Raw genomic sequence first — 24,783 nt, forward strand, 5'->3', positions numbered from 1 at the left:
AGGCGGCGCACGGCGGCCGGGCGAGGAGAGGCGACGCGCGGCGGCCGGGCGAGGAGGGAGGCGGCGCTCGGCCCGGTTAGGAGGGAGGCGGTGCTCGGCAGCCCAGCGAGGAGAGGTGGCGCGCGGCGGCCGGGCGAGGAGAAGCGGCGCTCGGCGACCGGGCGACGAAGGGCAGCTCCAACCCGGATGTGACCATTGAGGACGTCGGCGGAGGTGGCCGGGCGAGGAGGGAGGCGGTGCGTGCGACTACCGAGCGAGGAGGGGTCGTGCCGTCCGGCTGGGCATCACGGGCGGAGCGGCCGGGCAGCCTCCTTGCTCCGATCCGGCCGCCCCGCTCCACCGGCCGCCGCCGCTCCACCCGCGTCCGCCCTGCTCCGGTCCGGCCACCCCGCTCCACCGACCTCTGGTCGCCGCCGCCCCACTCCACCGGTCAGTGAGGAGAAAGAGGGGAGATGGGGAGAGAGGAGGAAGAAAAGGGGTGAGGATGACATGTGGGGCCCACGTGGGCCCCACCATTTTTTTTATTAATTTGTGTATGAAACTGACATGTGGGTCCCACAGGTTTTATTATTTTTTGGATCAAATTGCCACGTAAGCGCCACGTCAATGCCACGTCAGACGAAGACCTAGTCAAATTAGCCACGTAGGCGCCACGTCAGCCAAAACCACCCTCAAAACCGCCGAGGGACCTAATCTGAGCCGGTTTTGATAGGTGAGGAACCCGTTGTGTCTAGTTTTCCATTCGAGGGACGAAAATTGGATTCGTTGACTAGTTAAGGGACCTCAGATGAACTTATTCCTTTTTGGTAGGATGTGTGGCCAGAAAAAGGAATAAGTTCATATAAGGTCCCTTAACTTGTCAACGAATTCGATTTTCGTCAACCTAAAACCAGATATAACGGGTCCCCCAACTATCAAAACCGGTACACATAAGGTCCTTTGGCGGTTTAGATGGTGTTTTTGGCTGACGTGGCGCCTACGTGGCAAATTTGACTCGGTCTTCATCTGACGTGGCATTGACGTGGTGCTTACGTGGCAATTCGAAAAAAAAAACCCTTAGGGCCCACATATCAGTTTCATATACAAATTAATAAAAATAGTGGGATCCACGTGGGCCCCACGAGTCATTCTCACCCCTCATCTTCTTTCTCCTGATCTCTCCCCATCTCTCGTCGTCTTCATCTCTCTCCCCTCTCCTCCCTCCTCTCGCTGGCAGAGATAAGAAGCGGCGCACGAGCGCCGGCCGGAGGGAGGAAAGGAGCGCGCGCATGCGCAGGAGGCGACCGGCGAGAAAGGAACGGCGTCCTCCGCTAGGAGAAGGACGCACACCTCACCATCGCGGCCCCCGCCACCGTTTCCACCGTCCTCCGCGCTGCTCACCGACCTCGACAGCGTCCTCACTATGGGCGGTGGCGGGCGAGCTCCCGCTTCTCTCCACCTGCTTCCCCGCCGCCGCTGTCGAAGACGACGACACCGATGGCGACGGGTTTGAGGAGGGCACCGGGCCACCGATGCGGCGATTGGGCGTCGGCGGCGCGGGAGCAGTGCGGTGGCGGCGCGCAGGGCCACAGGGTGCAAGCGGCGGCGGCGTCAAGGAGGGCATCGGCGGCGCGTGGGGCCCTAGGGCGCAAGCGGTAGTGACTAGTGACTGGCGGCAGTGGCGCAGGAGCAGGGCGTCGGGACGCAAGCGGCGCCGTGGAGGAGGGCGTCATCGGCGTCGAGCGCCCTTTATCTGGTCGGCCGCCAGCTTCCGGAAGCGAACGGTGAGCACGTCGCCATTTTCTCCTTCTCCCCTCTCCACGACTTCACAGGGATTGGAAACTGCTTGCTGCAGTTGCTGTTCGATTCTATTTCTACAATTCTACTCACGATACAATCCATTATTTCCCTCAGTAAATCCCGTTGAAATTTGAACAAAATTCAGTGCCAAAATGTTCGCTCACATCACACTGTTGCAGCATGACAAACAAATGTTCGATCTACACACTTACGAACCACCGGATTTCGGCGGCGGCTACTGCGGCGTCGGAGTGCAGATTCATCACCCTGACGAGGCTGCTACCGTCCTCGCCGTACCTGATGAGGTGGCCGTACATCCGCAGCCAGTGGTCGGAGGCCTCGTCGACGGTGCGGTAGGTCCAGATGTGTGGTCTGAGCCAGAGGCAGTCGACGAGGTCACCCCACGCGCCTCGTTTTCCATGCTCAGCACACGACACCATTGAAGGTCCGTGACGCGCCTGTCGTCGGACCGGATACCGGCGACGCCAAGGCCGGGCAAGTACTCGACGAGGTCAGCCGCCGAAGCAGGTAGAGGGGCTGGAGATCATCGAAGTGGCCACCGGTGAGCGGTTGTCCCGCTGGCTTCGTGCGCCGCCGCTCCAGCCACCGTCGCCCCACTCCGCCCGCCGCCCTAGTCCACATCGTAGGAAAGAAGAGAGAGAGGATAGCAGGAAGAAGGGAGCAGTGAGGATGACATGTGGGGCCCACGTGGGTCCCACTTTTTTTTAACTGACATGTGGGGCCCACTAATTTAATTATTTTTCTGGATCGAATTGCCATGTAAGCGCCACACCAGCCAAAACCGCCCTCTAAACCGCCGGAGGACCTTATCTGTACCGGTTTTGATAGTTGAGGGACCCGTTATATCTGGTTTTAGGGTTCAAGGACGAAAATCGGATTCGTTGACAAGTTAAGGGACCTCGGATGAACTTATTCCCCAGAAAAACAAAACTGAACACTGCAGTAGAGCAGAGGACCAACAGCAACACAAGAGAAAAGAAGTCATCACATCTACCTGCTACCTAACTGGAGCACAACAAGGCTACCAGCAAGCAGGCAGATTGTGCAACTGCCATCTACTCACCGAACACCAAACTCTCCCTCTCGCTTCTCTTGCAAAACAACCTTTCCAGAACCAAACCAAACAAACAAACACCGGTTCAACAGTCTAATCACTAGTCACTAGTCTGTCTGGTGTGTTGTTCTCCTTAATAACGTAATTAATCCATCCACTGTCAAACCAAGAAACACCAAAAGATGGAAAAGGAAACCGAAGGCAGAAACCATTAATTCTCGCACAGCACAATGTATCTGGTCCGATTGGTGTAGTTAGCTCCAGACCAGCTGGTCATAAACATGGTCTCATCCTCATACAGGGTGTGCAAATCACAATATCTTCAGTAGACAATTAATTCAGGAGGATGCATATCACAATTAGCAGTAGTTTAGTCAATTAATTAATGCTTCTTTTCTACACTGATGCTGCAGGTTGCTTACTTAGTAGATCCAATCTAGAACACAGCGAGTCATCTTCTTTATATTCATTCCATTCCTCCCAAAGACGCAACGTGCACACACCACCACCACCTTCATCTCGGTGGCTTCGTTCACTCCGCCTACCTACCTACCTTTGCAGTTGGTTTGCTGAACCCTCCTCAAGAACCCACGCGCCTCTCGCGGCAGCAGCTAACCAAGCCATGGCGCGCAAGAAGATCCGGGAGTACGACTCCAAGCGCCTCCTCAAGGAGCACCTCAAGCGCCTCGCCGGTATCGACCTCCAGATCCTCTCCGCCCAGGTTCGATTCTTTCTTCTTCTTCTTCTTGATCTCAAAGTTTTAGCTTTTGTTTCCGGTGATCCCTGGCTGGTTTGGCGTTTTTTCATTTTTGGCCTGATTTGGGCCCGCGTGATTTGGCCTGGTTGCGTGTAAAGATCTGGTTTTTCTTTTTTTTTGTTCGCTATTCATTACTCAATGAGGCATTGGCATCTGTGAATTCATGACAAAATAGTTCTCTGTTTAGGGTAAAATGCGATGCTTTAAGATGATAGTATGAAATGGGGATCTGGCTACAAGTCGTATGAAGATGCAATTTTTCTGCTGTTGGGCATTGTGGATGGGCTCACTTACAGGATTTTAATTTTAGAATGGAAATGTTCTTGGTTCTGTATGCGAGTTATGGCTTGAACTAGTACGACTTATGGTTGCTTGCAGTTTGGTACTTGCAGTAGTATTAGGTGATACTCCATATAGTGCAAAAGCATCAATTCCTTTGTTAGATCTGGAGCTTTGTCTTGCAGCATTGTTTTTGTTTTTTTCTATGTGTAAATTGTTAGTTAACTCTCGTTACTGGTGTCCGTATGGTGGTGAACTGGTTATGATGTTGACACTTGAATGTTGTCCTGATGCAAAGTGATTTCCTCTGAAATAAATAACAGTACATGGACTACGTACAAGCAGATATTTCCTTTTGTTACATTCACACATTTGGGGTCACTAGGGAGCCTTCATACATTTTAAACTGACTGATTTTGAATTATACAAACTGTACTATGTGTGAAATTAATCGTAATTACGGTTCTCGTTTGACATAGCATATTTTTGTTTGAAGTTAAAAATATCGGTTTGGCTGATTCTGGGATTTGTAAAAAGGTTACACAATCGACGGACTTCACAGAGCTGGTAAACCAGCAGCCATGGCTGTCAACCATGAAGTTGGTCGTGAAGCCCGACATGCTGTTCGGGAAGCGTGGCAAGAGCGGACTTGTGGCCCTCAACCTAGATATTGCTCAAGTCAAGGAGTTTGTGAAGGAGAGGCTGGGAGTTGAGGTAGTTCAATTTTGCTATCGCCTTTAAAATCTGACTTATTCTCTGTTCGCTTGATAAATTAAGTTGTTCTGTCCTATTGTGGCTATTCAGGTCGAGATGGGTGGCTGCAAGGCTCCAATCACCACCTTCATTGTGGAGCCATTTGTACCCCATGATCAAGAATACTACCTTTCTATTGTCTCGGAGAGGCTGGGCAGCACCATTAGCTTCTCGGAATGTGGAGGAATAGAAATTGAGGAGAACTGGGACAAGGTTAAGACAATTTTTCTTCCCACTGAGAAGCCAATGACACCTGATGCATGTGCTCCCTTGATTGCTACCCTTCCATTGGAGGTATTTGTACTGTTAAAATTATTTGCCATTGTACCTTGTTCAGTTGATTTCATTTGAGGAGTACTTCCATTTGTCACATGCTTATAATAATTGAACTGTACATTTCGACATCAGGCACGTGGAAAAATTGGTGATTTCATTAAAGGAGTCTTTGCTGTTTTCCAAGGTATTAAAGATGCATATAGAATTCACTTTTCATTTGTTGTAATGTTTTAGTTGTAAATGTAATAAACGTATTGGTCTATCATGTATCCATAACAATATGCTCCCATTACAGACTTAGATTTCTCATTTCTCGAGATGAACCCATTTACCATCGTGAATGGAGAGCCGTATCCTCTGGACATGAGAGGAGAATTAGATGACACAGCAGCTTTCAAAAACTTCAAGAAGTAAGTCCCATTGCTTCTCTAGCATACATGCCTCTGTGCGAATATTTTATTAAGCATTTCTTGTCACTGTTCAGGTGGGGAAATATCGAATTCCCACTACCATTCGGTAGAGTTCTCAGTTCTACAGAAGGCTTTATCCATGACTTGGATGAGAAGGTATCCACATCTCAAATTACACGTTTCACATTTCAAGCCTCCTCCCCAATCTTATTTAAGTATGAGTTGCCTGTATAATATCATCAGTAGGTTTGCACATGAATTCAGATAGGAGTGCTGGCAGTCTGGCTCAGTACTATATGTTTTTTTGAATTATTTTCTAAATGTGATATGATGTCCTTATTCTTTCAGACAAGTGCATCTCTGAAGTTCACCGTTTTGAACCCAAAGGGGCGCATCTGGACAATGGTTGCTGGAGGTGGTGCCAGTGTCATATATGCTGATACAGTAAGCTTTGAGTTCCTCCCTTGTTTTAACTTAGCTGTTCAGGGATTTCATGCTACTGTCATGAAATTAACTTTTTTTTTTCTTATTTACCAGGTCGGAGATTTGGGATATGCTTCAGAATTAGGAAACTATGCAGAGTATAGCGGTGCTCCCAATGAGGAGGAGGTTCTGCAGTATGCTAGAGTAGTACTTGATGTAAGCACTCAAGATATAACCATAACCACATTTCTCTCCACTCCCTTGTTATGTCAATTTGTTAATGATAACATTCAATGCAGTGTGCGACTGCTGATCCTGATGGCCGCAAGAGAGCTCTTCTCATTGGAGGGGGTATAGCTAACTTCACCGACGTCGGGGCCACATTTAGCGGCATCATTCGGGCCTTAAGAGAGAAGGTAGCTATGCTGACCCCTAAATCTAGAATTGTGGCCAATGTTCTCTAAAACTTATCACCAGTTCCACATGTTCATCTGATTGATTGACTGTCAACTGAATCTGAAACTTGCTTTCAGGAATCCAAGTTGAAGGCTGCAAGGATGCACATCTATGTCCGACGTGGTGGTCCAAATTACCAAACTGGGCTGGCTAAAATGCGCAAGCTTGGCGCAGAACTCGGCGTCCCGATTGAGGTACGGATCTACTGTCTCCTACTGCACCTCTCTCTTTGCTATGCAAGACCTGTTATATCTGAAGTTCATAAATGCAAATGGGCAAACCTATCAGTTTGTTGTTGGTGGTTCTGAATCACTATCCTGACCATCCCCTCACACAACACGGATGAGCTGATTTCTGTTTGAACAACCCATCACTGCAGGTGTATGGGCCAGAAGCGACGATGACTGGAATCTGCAAGCAAGCAATTGAATGCGTTATGGCCGCAGCATAAATGAAGATGCAAGTTCTGGGATCTGCAGGCAAGATGCTGAATGCGTGATGGGTGCGACATGGATGAGAGTGTGGTGTAGTTGCAGTAGTTCTCTGCAGATGGCTGATTTGTTTCTTGATACATGTTATACTTGGACGAGATCTGGATAGGTTATTGATGTACTGAAACTACTACTGCGATGCAATAAAAGTGAGAGTAGCGTTTCCTGATTTGTTCTCTTCTTGATTGTGATATTGTTGCAATGCAATCGCGCTGTATTTCATCTCACATTGAGATGTGTTCCTGATTAAGTTTAGCCCCTGGTTTTGGTTCAAGTTTAAGCCATGGTACTGCACATGCATTTTACAGGATCTGAATCTTGTCATCATGCTCAGCAACAAGTAGACGATGGTCACGACAGAAGAGTTCAAACAACAGCATTTTTGTGCTGAAAAACTTGGTAGTATCTTTTTGTTGTTTCTGGCAATAAACTATTGCAAATGGTAGATTGTTTGCTAAAATAGGTTTTAATTTTTCGATTTCGAAGTAAAAACCGCTCCTCACAAGTTTACCAAAATCCAATCGAAAACCGGTAAAAACCGGCGACTTTCAGTGAATACCATACGAAAATTTTCACAACCAAGATCGGTTAATATCGACCGGTTTTCACAAACCGAGATTTCATCGGTTTTGTGAACCGTCTAAAATCAAGATCATGTTTACAAATATAGTTCAAAAATATTATTTTGTATAAAAATATATGTAATTAACTGTGGAGTAAACTAAATATATATAATTGTTTTGCAATAATCTCTTAATCATTATCGGGAAAACAGTTATTTAACTGGGGAGTAAATTAACATCATGTCCGGCTAATATCGACCGGTTTTCACAAACCGAGATTCCATCGGTTTTGTGAACCGTCTAAAATCAAGATCGTGTTTACAAATATAGTTCAAGAAATATTATTTTTTATAAAAATATATGTAATTAACTGTGGAGTAAACTAAATATATATAATTGTTTTGCAGTAATCTCTTAATCATTATCGGCAAAACAGTTATTTAGCTGGGGAGTAAATTAACATCATGTCCTTACAGTAAACATTGTTTGGCAGTGCTGTTTCTACCATTCTAGTTTTACAGTAATTATAAAGTAAGAAAATCCAATATATCCAACCGCTATCCTTTTAAACATAAAATTATCGTATGATTACCCATTAAGCGAATATAGATTATTCTCTAAATCAATCAATCAACTATATTTATGTCTAAGAAAATCAAATATATCCAACCGCTATCCTTTTAAACATAAAATTATCGTATGATTACCAATTAAGCGAATATAGATTATTCTCTAAATCAATCAATCAACTATATTTATGTCTAAGAAAATCAACCAGATTATGGGCATGTGTGTTTTAGTACTGCCATATAACTCTCCCTGCAGTTTTGTTCCAATAGCACATAGTCATAGTCATAGGTAACAACTTATATCTAAAATGGGCAATAATCTTTATATTTATATATATATATATATATATATATATATATATATATATATATAGAGGTGTGCAAGCAAGTACGGTTCATACATACATATAACGATTGTCATAAGAAACTTTAGTCGCTCTTCCAGAATCCGGAAACTGAACTACTATACCCTACTATACTCACTTCCATTTCCAACTTTGAGCATGCATTTTCCATTACCGACCTTGAGCATGCATGTATTCATAGCTACCAATGTAATCCAACAGTTTCATTGTGTATGATTTTAGTTTCAATAATTTAATAGCTTATATATAAAAAGTGTAAACATGCATGTTACTATCGTCCAATAGGCATGAACAGCGTAAAAAACAAAGCGCAGCATCGTTCGATTCTCAATGATGTGAAGTTATTTTCTTAATAAAAAAGGCAAAATCCTTTCATGTCATTTTCATTAGATAGAGAAAAGGCTTTTCTTTTTCCAACCGAGTTATGGAAGGTAAGCAAGAGGAGACATCGAGATGTTTACAATTAAATTCCGGCATGCCTTGTGTGTTTGCGCTTGTCTGAAATAACCGCCAAAAATCATGATAGGCCTCCACCTCTGGCTGCCACCGCCACGCCTCCCCACAGGGCCGCATCTCCTCCTCCGGCGGCCATCGCTGCACGCCGTCCCTTCTCCTTGCCTGCCACTGCCCTTCTCCCGAGCACCACTGCCGGATCTCGATCGTCGGCGCTGCTCCGGGGGGACCTGCCGCCACCCGGGTCGATCTGTTCCCACCGCCGTCGCCGACCCCCTTTTATTGCCCCAGCTTCCTCCTCCAGCTCGCTGCTCTCGCCGGTGGGCACCAGTCTCGCCGCCCCCTCCAGCTCGCTGCTCTCGCCGGCGGGCGTCCTCACCATCGGAAGAGGAGAGGAGAGGGGAGAGAGATGAAGAGAGGGGAGATGGGGAGAGAGAGTAAGGAGGAGAGGAGAGTGTGAAGGACAGGTGGGGCTGGGCCCCACCTTTCTTAATTTTTTTTGTGTAACTGAGATGTGGGCCCACGGGTTTTATTATTTTTCTGAGATAGAATTGTCACGTAAGCGCCACGTCGATGCCACGTGGGACGAAGATCTAGTCAAACTAGCCACGTAGGAGTCACGCTAGCCAAAACTGCCTTCTAACCCGCCGAGGGACCTCTTTTGCACCGGTTTTGACAGTTGAAGGACGGGTTGTATCTGGTTTTGGGTTGAAGGATAAAAATCGGATTCGGTGTAAAGTTAAGGGACCTCAGATGAACTTATTCTTGTAGGTACTACACACGACTACAGCCCAATCTGGTCCGAGAGGAGTAAAAGCCCACAGCGACCCAACCAAATCGATACGAAATGTTAATACTTATATTATTCTGTTATCCACAGCAACAAACAACCATAGTTTTTTCTGTTGTTTAGATTTTTATGTCTGTTCTTATCCATTCTTATACCATCTCTCCTATAGGTACGTCCATTTTGCATGAAAAAAATCATTCTATTCGTTCACCAAAACAGTAGCTATATCGATCAGCAAGCGTCCTCTTCTTCTCCTTCCCATCTACACCTCCTCCTCATACCCTTCGCCATAGCCACCTCCTCCCTCTTCTATAAGAAAATCAGCCCTATGGGCACATGTTTCAGTACGGCCATATAACTCTACATTTAGTTTTGCTCCAATAGCTCATAGTCAGAGGTATTAACTAATATCTAAAATGGGCAAAAACCTTTCTATATGGGTAAGCTATCAAATTATGGAATCTAATAAAATCATACACAATGAAGCTGTTGGATTATATTGGTAGCTATAATACATGCATGCTCAAGGTTATGGAAGTGAGTAGCTAGTACAGTTCCCGGATTCCGGAAGAGCGACTAAAGTTTCTTATGACAATCGTTATATATATATATATATATATATGTATGAACAGAACTTTCTGCCACACCAATGTTATGTATCATATAAAAAGTATAAACATGCATGTTACTATCATCCAATAGGCATGAACAGCATAAAAAACAAAGCACAACATCGTTCGATTCTCAATGATACGAAGTTATTTTCTTAATAAAAAACGTAAAAGCCTTTCATGTCATTTCCATTAGATAGAGAAAATGTTTTTCTTTTTCCAACCAAGTTCCAGAAGGTAAGCAAGAGTAGACACATAGACGTCTACAATTGAATTCCGGCACGCCTTGTGCATTTGCGCTTGTCTGAAATAACTGCCAAAAATCATTATAGGACCAAATTGCCCTTAGGTAATGTACAAGATTGGGCTTTACGACATATGAAAGGTTGGGCTCCTACAATCTGATGATTAGTTAAGAAAAAGTCAATTTTGTCTCCCTCAACTTCAAACACTAGTTTCATTCGTACCCCCTCCCTTTGTTGTCGTATAAAAGCAGGTGTAGAGGCTCTCTTAACTGTTAAAACCGAGTCAATTTACCTCCTTCGATGGTTTTATGCTTTATGGCATGTTGATATGGTCTTTATTTTAGGTGGTACTACCGTAAGATCTATTTAGGTGGTACTACCGTAATATATAGTAATTTATTAAAGTAATAGAAAAAGAAACCTCCACGTTCGTTCTCACGGCCTAGAAATTCTCATATTAATCGGAGAAAAAGAAAAACAGAGTCCATATAGAAATACAGTTTAAAAATATCTGAAATTAGGAATTAATAAATAAGGAATATTGGAAGAGGAGACTAAAAGTTCATATACATGTATACAATTTAGGATTAATGGAAATTCGTAATTAAAAGTAGATGTTATAGTCCATATCTCTACTATTATAAAAATTGAAGATGTTTTTGCCAGTGTTTTGGTACGTCATCCGTATTTGAGTCGGTTTCTAATTTCGTTCATTTTTTGAATTACAGATCCGTGTTTGAGTTGGATTTTAAGTTTGTTTCCTTTTGGAAGTATAAAAGGAGCGTACAAGAAATGTTTTGAAAAATCTCTCATGCTAACTTGAGATGAAATATGGACTACTAATTGCAGCTTATGATTTTCTAAAAAAATATCCAATCGAGTTTTCACTGTGAATTTTACCCTAACTAAACGGTATAACAATAATAAAATTAAAATAGCATTTACCCATTGCAACGCACGGGCATTTTTCTAGTATAAATATAATTTAGAAATAACTAAAATTCAAAATTAAAAAAGGAATATTGAAAGAAGAGTATAGAGTGCATATAGAAATATAATTTATAAATATCTAAAATTCGGAATTAAGAAAATAAGGAATATTAGAAGAAGAGCATAGAGTCCATATAGGACTAAAATTCGAAATTCAATAAAATGTTGAAAGAAAATACTAGAGTCCATATAGGTATACAATTTAGAAGTAACTGAAATTATAAATTAAAAAATAAATAATGTTGAAAGATGAGTTTAGAGTCCGCATAAAAATACAATTAGAAATAATAAAAATTCAATTTTTTTTTCAAAAAAAGAATATGGAAAGAAGAGCCTAGAGTCTATATAGAAATATAATTCACAAGTAACGAAAATCTGAAATTAAAAAATAAGAAATATTAGAAGAGGAGTCTAGAGGCCATATAGGAGTATAATTGAGAAATAAGTCAAATAACTGAAATTCTAAATTTAAAATAAGAAATATAGGAATAAAATTTATAAATAATAGAAATTTAGAATTAAAAAAAATAAAAATATTGGAAGATAAGTCTAAAGTCCATATAGAAATACAATTTATAAATAACTAAACTTCGATATTAAAAATAACTGATAACTATACGTATATACAAATACAATATGAATATTACACATCAGTAGTTTTTGTAAATTTAGTGTAAATTTTAAAATTATATTGTTATTTTAATAGTAAATAAGAAAATATCTATTATGTAAGAGAAGATGCAATCTGTGCGGATTACTATACTAATTAAAAAAATAATAAAACTAGTGAGACCTCCATGTCACAGCAAATTTCTTTATCCTCTACCTTTTCTTTTCCCCTTCCTCTCTCTTCAAGGTGCAGCGGCGTCGAACTCAAGATGCAACACGCAACCACCTCCTTTCTCAAAAAAAAAAAACCTTCTCCACAGTCTCCAAGCTATGCGGCACGCTGGCGCGTAGGTAGGTACTACACTACACACGACTACAGTCCAATCTGGCCCGAGAGAAGTAAAAGCCCACAGCGGCCTAACCGATATGTTATCCTTTCACGTTACATCGATAAACAACCATATTTTTTCTGTTGTTTAGATTGTTGTGTTTGTTTCACGGTATGTTTATCCTATCTAATCTATTCTCATACCATCTCTTCTATATATACGTACGTCCATTTTGCATGAAAAAAAAATCATTCTCTCAATCCACCGAAACACCACGTACGTAGAGTAGATCAGCGAGAATGGCCTCCTCTTCTTCTCCATCCCATCTGCACCTCCTCATACTCTTCTTCTTCGCCATAGCCGCCTCCTCTCTATTGTCCACCGCGACCTCCACGCGCGCCTCGCCGGCCGACACTGCCGTCGGCGGCATCGCCGCCAAGGTGTACACCAAGGTGTGCGACGCGACGAGGTTCGCCGGCCTGGGCCTGAACATGACGGAGTTCCGCTACTGCGACGCGTCGCTGCCGTACGCCGACCGTGTCCGCGACCTCATCGGCCGGATGACCGTGGAGGAGAAGGTCGGCGCCCTCGGCGACTGGACCGACGGCGCTGCCCGCATCGGCCTGCCGGCGTACAGGTGGTGGTCGGAGGCGCTGCATGGCCTCTCCAGCACCGGCCCCACCACCAAGTTCGACGACCTCGCCACGCCGCACCTCCACTCCGGCGTCTCCGCCGTCTACAACGCCACCGTCTTCGCCAACGTCATCAACAGCGCCGCCTCCTTCAACGAGACCCTCTGGAAATCCATCGGCCAGGTTGGTTACAATTTACAATTCATCGATCATCTCTTCATTTCAATCTATAGATCATACAAATCTATATGAATTTTGTTCAAATTTGTAGGCTGTGTCGACGGAGGCGAGGGCGATGTACAACATGGGGAAGGGAGGGCTGACGTACTGGAGCCCCAACATCAACGTGGTGCGCGACCCGAGGTGGGGGAGAGCTCTGGAGACGCCCGGCGAGGACCCGTACGTCGTCGGCCGCTACGCCGTCAACTTCGTCCGCGGCATGCAGGACATCCCCGGGCACGAGGCGGTCGCCGCCGGCGGCGACCCTAACACGCGGCCGCTCAAGACGTCGGCGTGCTGCAAGCACTACGCCGCCTACGACCTCGACGACTGGCACAACCACACGCGGTTCGAGTTCGACGCGCGCGTCGATGAGCGCGACATGGTGGAGACGTTCCAGCGGCCATTCGAGATGTGCGTCCGCGACGGCGACGTGAGCAGCGTCATGTGCTCGTACAACCGCGTCAACGGCATCCCGGCGTGCGCCGACGCGCGCCTCCTGTCGCAGACCATCCGCCGCGACTGGGGCCTCCACGGCTACATCGTCTCCGACTGCGACGCCGTCCGCGTCATGACCGACAACGCCACCTGGCTCGGCTACACCGGCGCCGAGGCCAGCGCCGCCGCGCTCAAGGCTGGCCTCGACCTCGACTGCGGCGAGAGCTGGAAGAACGACACCGACGGCCACCCGCTCATGGACTTCCTCACCACCTACGGCATGGAGGCCGTCAACAAGGGCAAGATGAGGGAGTCCGACATTGACAACGCCCTCACCAACCAGTACATGACGCTCATGAGGCTCGGCTACTTCGACGACATCGCCCAGTACTCCTCCCTCGGCAGGCAGGACATCTGCACCGACCAACACAAGACCCTCGCCCTTGACGGCGCACGCCAGGGCATCGTCCTCCTCAAGAACGACAACAAGCTGCTGCCGCTCGACGCCAACAAGGTTGGCTTCGTCAATGTCCGTGGCCCTCATGTCCAGGCCCCTGAGAAGATCATGGATGGAGACTACACAGGTACGTAGGTCGTCAAATGCAAAAATTCTCACTTATGTTACTGTTCATGGTCCGACAATGGCATCATGTTACTGAACATTATTGATTGATACTTTTTTTTTCATTGTTGAAATGCTTGACAAACCTTGATGTTACTACTGTTCATGATCCGACAATGGCTCAATCAATTACAGAAAAATGTTACTGAATACTACTTTGAAATGCAGGTCCTCCGTGCCGATACGTGACGCCGCGCCAAGGTGTAAGCAAGTATGTGAGGTTTTCGCATCGCGCCAACACTACCATCTACTTCGGAGGCCTAAACCTCAACATTGAGAGGGAGGGCAACGACAGGGAGGACATTCTCCTGCCCAAGAACCAGACAGAGGAGATCATCCGTGTCGCCAAGGCGTCGCCGAACCCGATCATCCTTGTCATCTTGTCAGGAGGTGGCATCGACGTCTCCTTCGCGCAGAACAACCCCAAGATCGGCGCCATCCTCTGGGCTGGGTACCCTGGTGGTGAAGGAGGCAATGCCATTGCAGATGTCATCTTTGGAAAACACAATCCAAGTAATTCAGAATGCAAATCACATCATTATTTTATTCTTTTGACACATCAAATCTCAAAATCAAATGTTCTTTGATTGAACAGGTGGGAGGCTGCCATTGACATGGTTCAAGAACAAGTACATCTACCAGCTGCCCATGACATCCATGGATCTCCGGCCGGTGGCGAAGCACGGCTACCCTGGAAGGACATACAAGTTCTACGACGGCCCGGACGTGCTCTACCCGTTCGGCTACGGCCTCAGCTACACCAAGTTCCTCTACGAGATGGGCACCAACGGCACCGCCCTCATCGTCCCCGTCGCCGGCGGCCACTGCAAGAAGCTCAGCTACAAGTCCGGCGTGTCAACCGCACCGGCATGCCCGGCGATCAACGTGAACGGCCACGTGTGCACCGAGACCGTCAGCTTCAACGTGAGCGTCACCAACGGCGGCGACACGGGCGGCAGCCACCCGGTGATCGTGTTCAGCAAGCCGCCGGCGGAGGTGGACGACGCGCCGATGAAGCAGGTGGTGGCGTTCAAGAGCGTGTTCGTCCCGGCGTGGAGCACGGTAAGCGTGAGCTTCGAGCTCAACGTGTGCAAGGCGTTCGGCATCGTCGAGAAGACGGCCTACACCGTCGTGCCGTCCGGCGTCAGCACCATCCTCGTCGAGAACGTCGACTCGTCGGTGTCTTTCCCAGTCAAGATCGACTTCGCTATTTAGACAATCTTAATTAAATATATATTCAGGTGTCTGTTTAGATTCTTTTAGGCAATGAGGTATTTGTTTTTAAGTTCTTTTTTCCTCTAAACTGCCATATACTGTCATACGTTTAGAATCGTACTCCAAAATTGGAGTGTTAAGTGTCAATATGTTTAGGCTTCCATGTTACAATTGGAACATATATGGTCATAGAAGTTGAAAAGTTTAGCAGTTTCATATCTTCTGTTCTTGACACGTATGTGATTTACCAACTATAATTAAGCTCTCCTGCGTATCATGTCACCGTACGTCGTGCCGTCCGGCGTCAGCACCGTCCGCATCGAGAACGGCGACCCATCGGTGTCTTTCCCCGTCAGCATGCTGAATGTAACTGTCTTTTCTAGGCTCCAATATTATTCAGTATGCTGAATGTACCTATCTTTTCTATGACTTTGATGTTACCAATCTCTCATCTTTTCGCTTATGTTTATACTTATCAGTCAAAATTTGAATTTTCAACCTTAAATTTTAAGCCGATTTTAAGATTGTTTTATCGAAGTTTATTTTTCAGCCCTTCGTTTTTTCATCAAAGCAGTGCCATACCTGCTTACATCTTTCTTGAACCATGCATGTTCAGTCGTTCAGTCCCTTCGTGAAAATTTCCTGAAAGTTATATTTTCTCATGCTCAGTCCCTTTATGAAAATTTTCTGAAAGTATATTTTTTTATGAAAGCTTTGCATGGATCTTTCTGGAACTAGTTCTTCAGTTCTGAAACTAAGGCTGCGTTCGTTCATTCAGGTGAGATTGGGTGAGAAAGCGCATCGTTTTCCGCGCACACGCTGCCCAAACTACTAAACGGTACATTTTTTGCAAAAAAATTTTATAGGAAAGTTGCTTTAAAAAATCATATTAATCTATTTTTGAAATCTAAAATAGTTAATACTCATATTAATTTCGTTTTACGTATCTTCCCAATCTTTTCAACCCCCTTCTTCTCGAGCTCAGTTTTCTGCTCTGAAACTAAAACCTCGTGGAGTTTTTTCAGTATTGTGGCACATAAATGTAACTTGCCAACTTTGAAAAGAGATTTGTTTGAATTTTTTTTAACTTATATCGAGCTTTCACAAATAGTTGAAACTTGAAAAACTTGTTCTTTGCAAAATTGAATGAAATTTGTCAACTGTGAAAGAGTAGCAACAAAGTTATTCATTGCAAGCCTGGGAAGTTTTGTTTTGCTCGGTCGAACTAGGTGATCAGGGCATCCTCCATCATCATACTATTCATGTACTTATATTACTATATTAGTACTATATTGGCCGGAGAGAGTCTGGTATGTCATATAAGGCCCCTCTCCCACTAGACGATATAGACCAGCAGAAGGGAGACATTATTTACCTGCATTACCGTACCAGTCCCAGCAACCTTGCCCCTCTCCTGTTAGCCGATATAGACAAACATTATTGAGACGTTGTCGATTCTGGAAATCAGCAATAGTAAAAGGGGATAGTGTACGAGATCTCAAAATGGATGGATGCGGAACATAAAGATTTAGACAGGTTCAGTCTCTCTCAATGAGAGACAATACTCTACTCCTGTTTGGAGATTGTATCCGCCGGGTGTATATTGATCTAACGATCTGATTGTGGTTATACCCTTGAAGGGCTCCCTGCCCACCTTATATAGGATGGGGGGGGCAAGGTTACAAAGAGAGAAACTTACCCAAATACGACATCAGTTTTCTTAATCTATTTTACAATATTACCGAACCAAGACTTTAGGTCGTTCCATAATATATAAAGAAACGTAATACCTAAGTCATGATCCGTTACATATTCCATAAACATAATCTACTCCCTATAATCAGTCGGATAGACCTGCCATTACTATGTGGTTAGTTGAACAAACTAAGCATATGGTTAAGGAGTAAATAAATTAACCAACCGAGTGGCTTTTTAGTCAACCAAATGACTTAATATTAATTTATAGCATATACGGTGTGAATCCTTGAGTAACATGACCCAAATGATATACTGACTGCACAAAATATGATGCACGTAGCTCTAGGCTAACCGTGGCTTAAGAATATAATGCGTGTAGCCCTAGGGCAACCACGTCTTAAAAATATAATGCTCATAGCTCAAGGATAACTGTGACTTTATAAAAAAAAATCACGTAGCATTAGGGCAACCATGTATAGAATGCGTGTAGCACTAGGCCAACTGCATCTTTGAAAATAAAACCCAATAGTACCTGACTCTTATGAAAAAAGAAACCAGTTTATAAAAGGCCACAAAAGCATGCTATTGGTCACCTTTACCAATTGCATAGCAAATGTCTTTAATAAAAAAGCCTTTATGCAGCGATCAAAGGATTTTTTTAAGGTATTGGGTTCACACACCGTGCGCATATCGCAAAAATGAGTATGCTTAAGTCCCTATAAGACACATAGCTTCATCACACCTGAAAAATATATGGCATACGTGGTGTAAAATCCCAAGTACTAATGCTCAAATGATTTACCACTGCCTATAAATGACCAAAAAAATATATTATAATTAGCCTAAAGCCATAATATTGGTCTTTTAGAAAAAGTAGGAAGAAAGCATGTGCAGATGCACGGGAAATTTATTTGTTGTTTGTAAAAAAATACTAAAAAAAGGTCATATGTCACCATATTTTATAAGAAAATAGATTGTAATTGTAAAAGAAAGAAATATTTATATCATGAATCCCTGAATAGCATGATCCGAGTGATATACCGACTGTTTTTAAATGATATAATGCACATAGCCTAAAGCCAACTACGTCTATAAAAATCACATAGCAAACGACTTTAATAAAAAGCCTTTATTTTTAGATAATGGAATATAACATCCTGGCCTTTGCTCAAAAGAGTTACAGCTAATTATTACAATCTAGTACTCTAGAAAAGAGTGTAGTCCAAATAAAATAGAACACATCAACCAAAATAGATAAAAAAACAAAACCAAGACAAGGAGAACACATTAATTCAAGTCTATTTATGAATCTACATCAATAGTTGGCAAAAAGTTGCATAACCGTTATCTCTAGCTTATAACATGCAACTTTCAGAAATTCTCCATCTTCATCACACATTTGTAATTGTAACCAAAACCGGAGCCAATGTGTTGCTCTGAAAATTACCTGCATATATAAAATAGATGGTAATTTATCAAAAACCATATCATTCCTGCTCAACCACAGAGCCCAACATATGGCAGAGGCTACTACAAGAATCAGTTTACTCTTTTTCTTGTCTACCCCAAAAGCCAACCATAAAAAATATGAGATATGCTAGCAGAAAGACCAAAAGTGAACTGAATTACTCTCCATATGAACTTTGCATAATGACAATCCATGAAGAGGTGTTGAATAGTCTCATTTTTCATATAGAAACAACATTTTAAATTACCATTCCAATTCCGTCTCGCCAAATTGTCCTTGGTTAACACAACCCCTTTAAGCAAGTACCACATAAAGATCTTCATCTTAAGCGGCATCTTAAGCTTCCAAATACTCTTATCCTCTCAATATAACCATTATTAATTAGAGCTAGATACATTAACCTAATCGAGAACATGACATTCTGATGATAATTCCATCTAAAGCAATCAGAAGAAAGATTCAACTGGATATGTACAATAGAAGCACATAATTCATGCCAATAAACACGATTCTGACCAACTAAGGCTTCCTAAAAGAAATATTAAGCGGAACAAATCCCATGATATTAGCAATAGAAGAAATTTTGATTCGGACAATAGTATATAAAGATGGATATTTATCTTTGAAGGCCAAGTTTCCTAACCATTTATCTTCCCAAAACCTTTTTGTTCCCCATTATGCAGTTAATAAAGAAATTTTCTAAGGTATTGGGTTCACACCACGCGCATATCGCCAAGACAAATTAAATATGCTTAAGTTCCTACAAGACACATGGCTTTTCCACACTCGAAAATATATGGCATATGTGGTATAAAATCGAGTAAATAATACCCATAAACAGATTTACCAACTGCCTAAAGTTGACCAAAATCATACAATCAGTCTAAAGCTATAGTATTGGTGTTCGAATAAGAATGCACACATATGTGGCCTAAAGCAATGATATTATATATAATCAATTGCTTTATATAAACCAAACAGTGCCTTAACTTGTATAAAAGTTAATAGACCAGCTATATATATAAAGCTTTACTGTTTTCCATCTTTTAAATTGCATTGTACCAACTCATAAAAAGTTGTGTAACAGCTGAATAAAATGATTTTCAAGATATTAAGCACTTGAACACGCGTACATTGCCAAGAACAAATATGCCTAAGTCCCTAAAGACACGTGACATGCCACACTTGAGAAATATGGGCTGCATACTCTTAAAGGGCTTCGGCCCAAAAAGAAAATTCACCGATACCCTTAAAAAAAATCACCGTGATTACTGTGCATCATCTTCTCCGCCGCTTCATTTCCAAAAATCCCCCTTCGCGCTCCTTTTCACAACCACCACCGCCGGAGCTAGGACTAGGGTTCCCCACTCATCCAATCACCAAAAAGAAAACCCAAATTAGCCCTCGAGCAGATCTGCACCTCCGCACCAACAACCTCCTCAAATTTCTTCCACAAGAAACTCTAATCCGAAGCTTCTCATATCCACCCATGGCGGAAGAGCGAGAAATCTCGTTCGAACAATGGGCGACGTTTGATGTGAAGGAATCCACATTGAAGGAGACGGTGAAGAAGGGCGTGCTGCCGGCAAAAAAATCATCGGGTGGCAATCGGCCTACAGTGAGGAATTCTCGACACCGAACATTGGAGAAATTGTGGTATTTACTACCTTCTTCTATAGTGGTTTCAATCTCCCAACTTCCACTTTCTTCTGTGGTCTTTTGGATTTTTATGGAATTAGGATTTATCACCTAAACCCTAACACCATTCTATACGTCACCGTATTTGTCCACCTGTGTGAAGCCTTTTTGGGCATTCGGCCCCATTTTAATTTGTTCCGCTGCATATTTTACCTCAAAGCACACCCCACCAAAGAAAACCCCTACGTAGTTGGTGGCTCTAGCTTTCAGCCATGCGGAAATATCCACAAGCACTACTTCAATTTTCCTTTGAGAACCTCCAACAAGGGCTAGCATTTGAATTGGTTTTACATCTCGAACCCAGTTCCATGCCTCCCTGCTTTTGTCGGCCTCCCTCCAGTCCATGGTCCCCATTGGAATTCTCAGCCGGAGGGAACTGATCTTGCTGAGGCTAACTCCTTACTAAAGAAAATAGTTGGAATCAAGGGAGCCGGCTTACGCGGGAAGTAGGTCACTCTGGCACTTCATCAAATGCCAACTAGCCCCCATCAAGGAGAGAGATCAAAGCCATCCTTCCAGCACGAAGGCCAAACTGGCCCCAATCGGGAAGATCCAGACTCGATCGAGTTCCAGACCATGTATTCTCAGATGTACAAAGTCTTCTCGACTGGGATTGTCATCGATTATGGGCACAATCTTCCAGTCATCCCATACAGCCTAATGAATCCTACGCCTCCAGTAAGTCTCTATAACTCTTCTTTCGTCTCTGGCAGTGAATGAATCATTGGATATATAATTGCCTTGTCTTGACTTTTATAGGAAAATGAATCTATAATCTCAAACCCCCTTGCTATGGCTCGGCAATCTCCTCGAAGGAGCCCAAGAAATAAGCAACCAACTGGGGGCCCATCAATCAAAACCCCTCAAAAGGGTAAAAGGTCAGTCAAAGAGCAAGCACCAGCAAGGGCTGAGAAGTGAACGAGGAAATTCCATATCGTCGACACTGATGAAGACGACAACTTAGCTCCAGGCGCCAACCCAACTCAGACGCCGGGTGCTGACACTACCCAGGTGCCCAATGTAACTCAAGCAGTGCCCAAGCCTAAGAGAGCGGTTTCCAAGTTTAGGACATCTTCAAGGTAAACACAACTATGCTCTGCCTTTTAATATTCCAGAACATTAGAATCCTTGTTGATAAATGATTGCTAAGAATCTGTTTGCTCATAATGAGATCCTGTTAACGCCAAATTTTGGTAAGATTCTTTAGTGAATTCAGTTAAGGAAAAAGCACAACCAGTCGACGGAAACTTATCCAAAAGAGACATAGTTTAAGAAGGAACCTTGAAAACTTTGGCATGACGGTTTAAATTCTATCTATTAATTAGACAAGATTTAGTAATTTCCTTTTATCTTTAGGAAATGTTTATTTAGTGTCCGATCATGACTTGTATCTTTCCTTTTATCTTTAGGAAATATGTGTCATGTCCGATATGGACTAGTATCTACCCATGGTATAAATATGTACACCGATGGTCTTTGTAATCTATCTCTTGATCAATACAACTACTCTCGACGTATCGCCACCCTCTTTTCCGAGGTTTTTACTTATCAACCGGCAGAACTTGGCACGTGACGCGTGTTGCATCGGCTTTCGATCTCTGGCGAGGGGGTAAGTCCTACGTTCCGCCGGCCCTGGCAATTGTATCGGCTACATTGGTGTTGTTCAAGGCTGTATTGTTTCGACCTCTTAGATTGCTCTAGTTTGGTTGATATATTTGCCTACCGGTTTATCATATATCTTAGTTAATCTAATTTGATTATTCAATTTACTTGTATCGATCTGATCTTTTCTAGGGTTTTACTGGTATCGGCTAAATTGTTTGTCGGTCTAGATTAGCTAAGGTATCCACTACCCTGAAAATCAGTCAATGGCTTGATTGTTTAGATTTTATGATTCTTTTTATATTTTGCGTTGCATCAGCCCTAGTCATGCTTAGAATCATAAAAACTAATATGCATGCCTTTCATTGCTAATAAGAGTTTCATCGAGGTTTTAGCCGATGGGTTATCTGGACGTTTCATCGGCTTATAAGGATTATATACAAGTTAGTTTTAGCTGATTGCAGTAAATGTTTCATTGATTATCTAATTGTTTGAATTTAGTGACATCGAAACACCAGCCCTTAATTCATTAATTCATTTGTTTATATTATGCCCTTAAATATCTGTCACCAAAATAAAATAATCCATTAGTTTTTGCAACCTTAAACGGGGCCTTAGTTGAACCCTTTTTTTTTCCTACTCATCTAATCTAATCTAAATCTAAATCTAAAGTATTAAAACCTACCCCCGGCTGCTCGCTCCTCAGCGTTTTGCGCTGGCGTGGACGCGGGAAGGAGGAGGGATTTCGCGAGCGCTCCTGCCTCCGCGTCGTCGCTGGCCATTTTGCAAAAAAGCCCTTGATTTACTTGATAATTTGTTGTAGGTCCCTATCCCTTAGTTTTAACGTTATGCGTTCTTACTTAGAGGACCTCTGTAAACAAAAATATTCTATACGAAGAAGAGAAAAATTGGAAAATCGTACCGCGCTCTGAAAAGTATAAGATGAGGGGTGTTTTTGTAAAATAGAAAAAAAAACCCTAACCCCCTTCCCCAAACCCTAGCCGCCACCATTCCTCTTCCTCCTCTCGCTCCGCTCTCTCTCCTGCCCAAGCAATGGCCGCCCCCCTCATTCTCTTCTTCCCGCAGGTGACGGCCTCCCCCGCGCACTCTCTGCTGTCATGCCCGCCACCGCAGAGAGGATTTTATTGCCATGTTTAGGATTCTATTGCCTTCTTAGTCCAACTCGGTAATTTTCATTGGGAATCATATGGCTTTCTACAACTTACACCAAGGTAATTAAACTGGATTGTCATTGCACTTGTGAAGTTCGTTTCATTGCTTTCTTGGTTTTATTTTCTACCATCACATTTTATACATTTACAGTTAGGAAAGAAGTGATGACTATCACTTTTTTGTTTGTTTCTATATTTATGCAACCGTGGCTATCAACTAACCAAGTTGTGATATTTGATATTACTTTTAGAGCTGATGACCTACAACTGATAAGTACTTAAAGAATTATGAATTTATGACTCAATTATATTGATGTCCCTAACTTTTTTTTAATGTTCTTGAATTGCTTCTCTAGGAATTTCATGAACTCAGTAACTAAGAGCTAATTCACAGCAGTTATTTAAAGGCTCTCAAATTTTATCATTTGGCTGTAGAATATGAATTTGTTCCACAGGAGGAAATGCATGGTATAATCTAGGATGTTCTGCACTAACTACCGTGGCAGTGTCACGTAATTATCTGTCGTCTATTTTATATTGTGAGCAGTTAAAAGAAATGATCAAGCTAGCATTTGATATGATTTTTTTTCAATTCAAAATTTCAATACTTGAGCAATCTAACGTGCAAAGGCACACTCACAAATTCCAAATATGAGAATGGAATATCTGTGGCTTTCGGTTCTTCTATTTTTTAAGGTTAGAATCCACATATAACGTACCTTCAGGTTCTTTTATCGTAACAACTGTCTCTCACTCTGATGCTCATGCATGTATGAGCATGTGAGATTATCAAGTTTTTGCTTTTGTGAGGTGTGACAGAAACATTCAAAGGTTGTGTTCAAGAGACATATTTGCTGTTGTGTTAGTTTTTAATTGTTATGGGCATGCACTTGTAAAGGAGGAGAGTGCAGTCTTGAACTATTGATGGTCAACCTCTTTGTTTTCTATATATATGCCCATTCTTGCATAGAGGTTGACCATATATACAAGTGCAAAGAAAACAAATTCAGATACATTGGTACAAAAGTGCAAAGAAAACAAAGAGGTTGACCATATATAGAAGAACATGGAGGAATGTGTGAGAAAGGTCAGCTATCTACCAATTCTTGCATTGATTGCTCTAATAGCAATATTATATCAAATGAACAAATTGCATTGGTTTCCACTAAATCTAGGGAGAAAACAAATTATGAAGAGGCATGTTTATTGTTGACAACAAGGGACCAATTGAAAGGGTCAATGCTTAGAATACCAAAATACAAGTAAAACTTAGCATATTTTGCTATTACAAACTAATATGGAATGACTAACTACGTTTTTTTGTTTGTTCCTTAAATGTTGCTTGTGATAGGAAAAAAGGGGGATTTTCATTTTTGCTCTGCTATATTAGCTCACTTTTACCAGCATGCTTGCTTCTTAAAATTTGGTGTACATCTTCGTTTATCTAGGTATATAAATTTGATCATTTCATGTCTACCTGTGTTTGCTCTTAAGTCATGATGCACCAATAGGGCTCAACAATTCATCAGTGCTAATTACCAGAGAGGATAATGAAATAAAGGTGAATGTTCCATCTTCTTTGATGTTTCAGTACTATGTTCCCCTGGATTTGCTCATGATTTCAGATTTTTACTATTGAAATTTGGTTACGTTGATCAATGATCAATATAATGTGTTGTTGATATTCTGCTAGAGGTTCAATTTGATTTGTTTGTGCATCATAGATAGGGCAAGGTACCTGCCAATGATTTAATGTACAGATTTAGTTGGAAGCTCTATAATGCATGTCAGGTAAC

At 42.8% G+C, this 24,783-nt stretch overlaps 2 protein-coding genes and 1 long non-coding RNA gene across 3 annotated transcripts; all 3 read left to right on the forward strand.

Annotated features, from left to right (window-relative positions):
- The first annotated feature begins 1,174 nt into the window (after nt 1-1,174).
- Nucleotides 1,175-2,552, forward strand: LOC136354122 (uncharacterized). Its single transcript, XR_010737893.1, has 2 exons — nt 1,175-1,763; nt 1,959-2,552. It is a non-coding gene; the product is annotated as an uncharacterized lncRNA (long non-coding RNA).
- A 755-nt stretch (nt 2,553-3,307) lies between these two features.
- On the forward strand, nt 3,308-6,923 carry LOC9272295 (ATP-citrate synthase alpha chain protein 2-like). Its single transcript, NM_001423576.1, has 11 exons — nt 3,308-3,575; nt 4,428-4,604; nt 4,695-4,937; nt 5,052-5,103; nt 5,215-5,329; nt 5,404-5,485; nt 5,678-5,773; nt 5,867-5,968; nt 6,052-6,168; nt 6,286-6,402; nt 6,588-6,923. Exons 1-11 carry the CDS (start codon nt 3,477-3,479, stop codon nt 6,657-6,659), a joined length of 1,272 nt encoding a protein of 423 aa, NP_001410505.1. The 5' UTR covers nt 3,308-3,476; the 3' UTR covers nt 6,660-6,923.
- Nucleotides 6,924-12,472: 5,549 nt separating this feature from the next.
- On the forward strand, nt 12,473-15,565 carry LOC4351177 (probable beta-D-xylosidase 2). Its single transcript, XM_015760896.3, has 4 exons — nt 12,473-13,038; nt 13,127-14,096; nt 14,303-14,647; nt 14,730-15,565. The coding sequence occupies exons 1-4, from the start codon at nt 12,523-12,525 to the stop codon at nt 15,347-15,349; spliced, it is 2,451 nt and encodes an 816-aa protein (XP_015616382.1). The 5' UTR covers nt 12,473-12,522; the 3' UTR covers nt 15,350-15,565.
- The last annotated feature ends 9,218 nt before the right edge of the window (nt 15,566-24,783 follow it).

The sequence above is a fragment of the Oryza sativa genome, chromosome 11, assembly GCF_034140825.1.
Source record: "Oryza sativa Japonica Group chromosome 11, ASM3414082v1".
NCBI classification, from domain to species: Eukaryota; Viridiplantae; Streptophyta; class Magnoliopsida; order Poales; family Poaceae; genus Oryza; species Oryza sativa.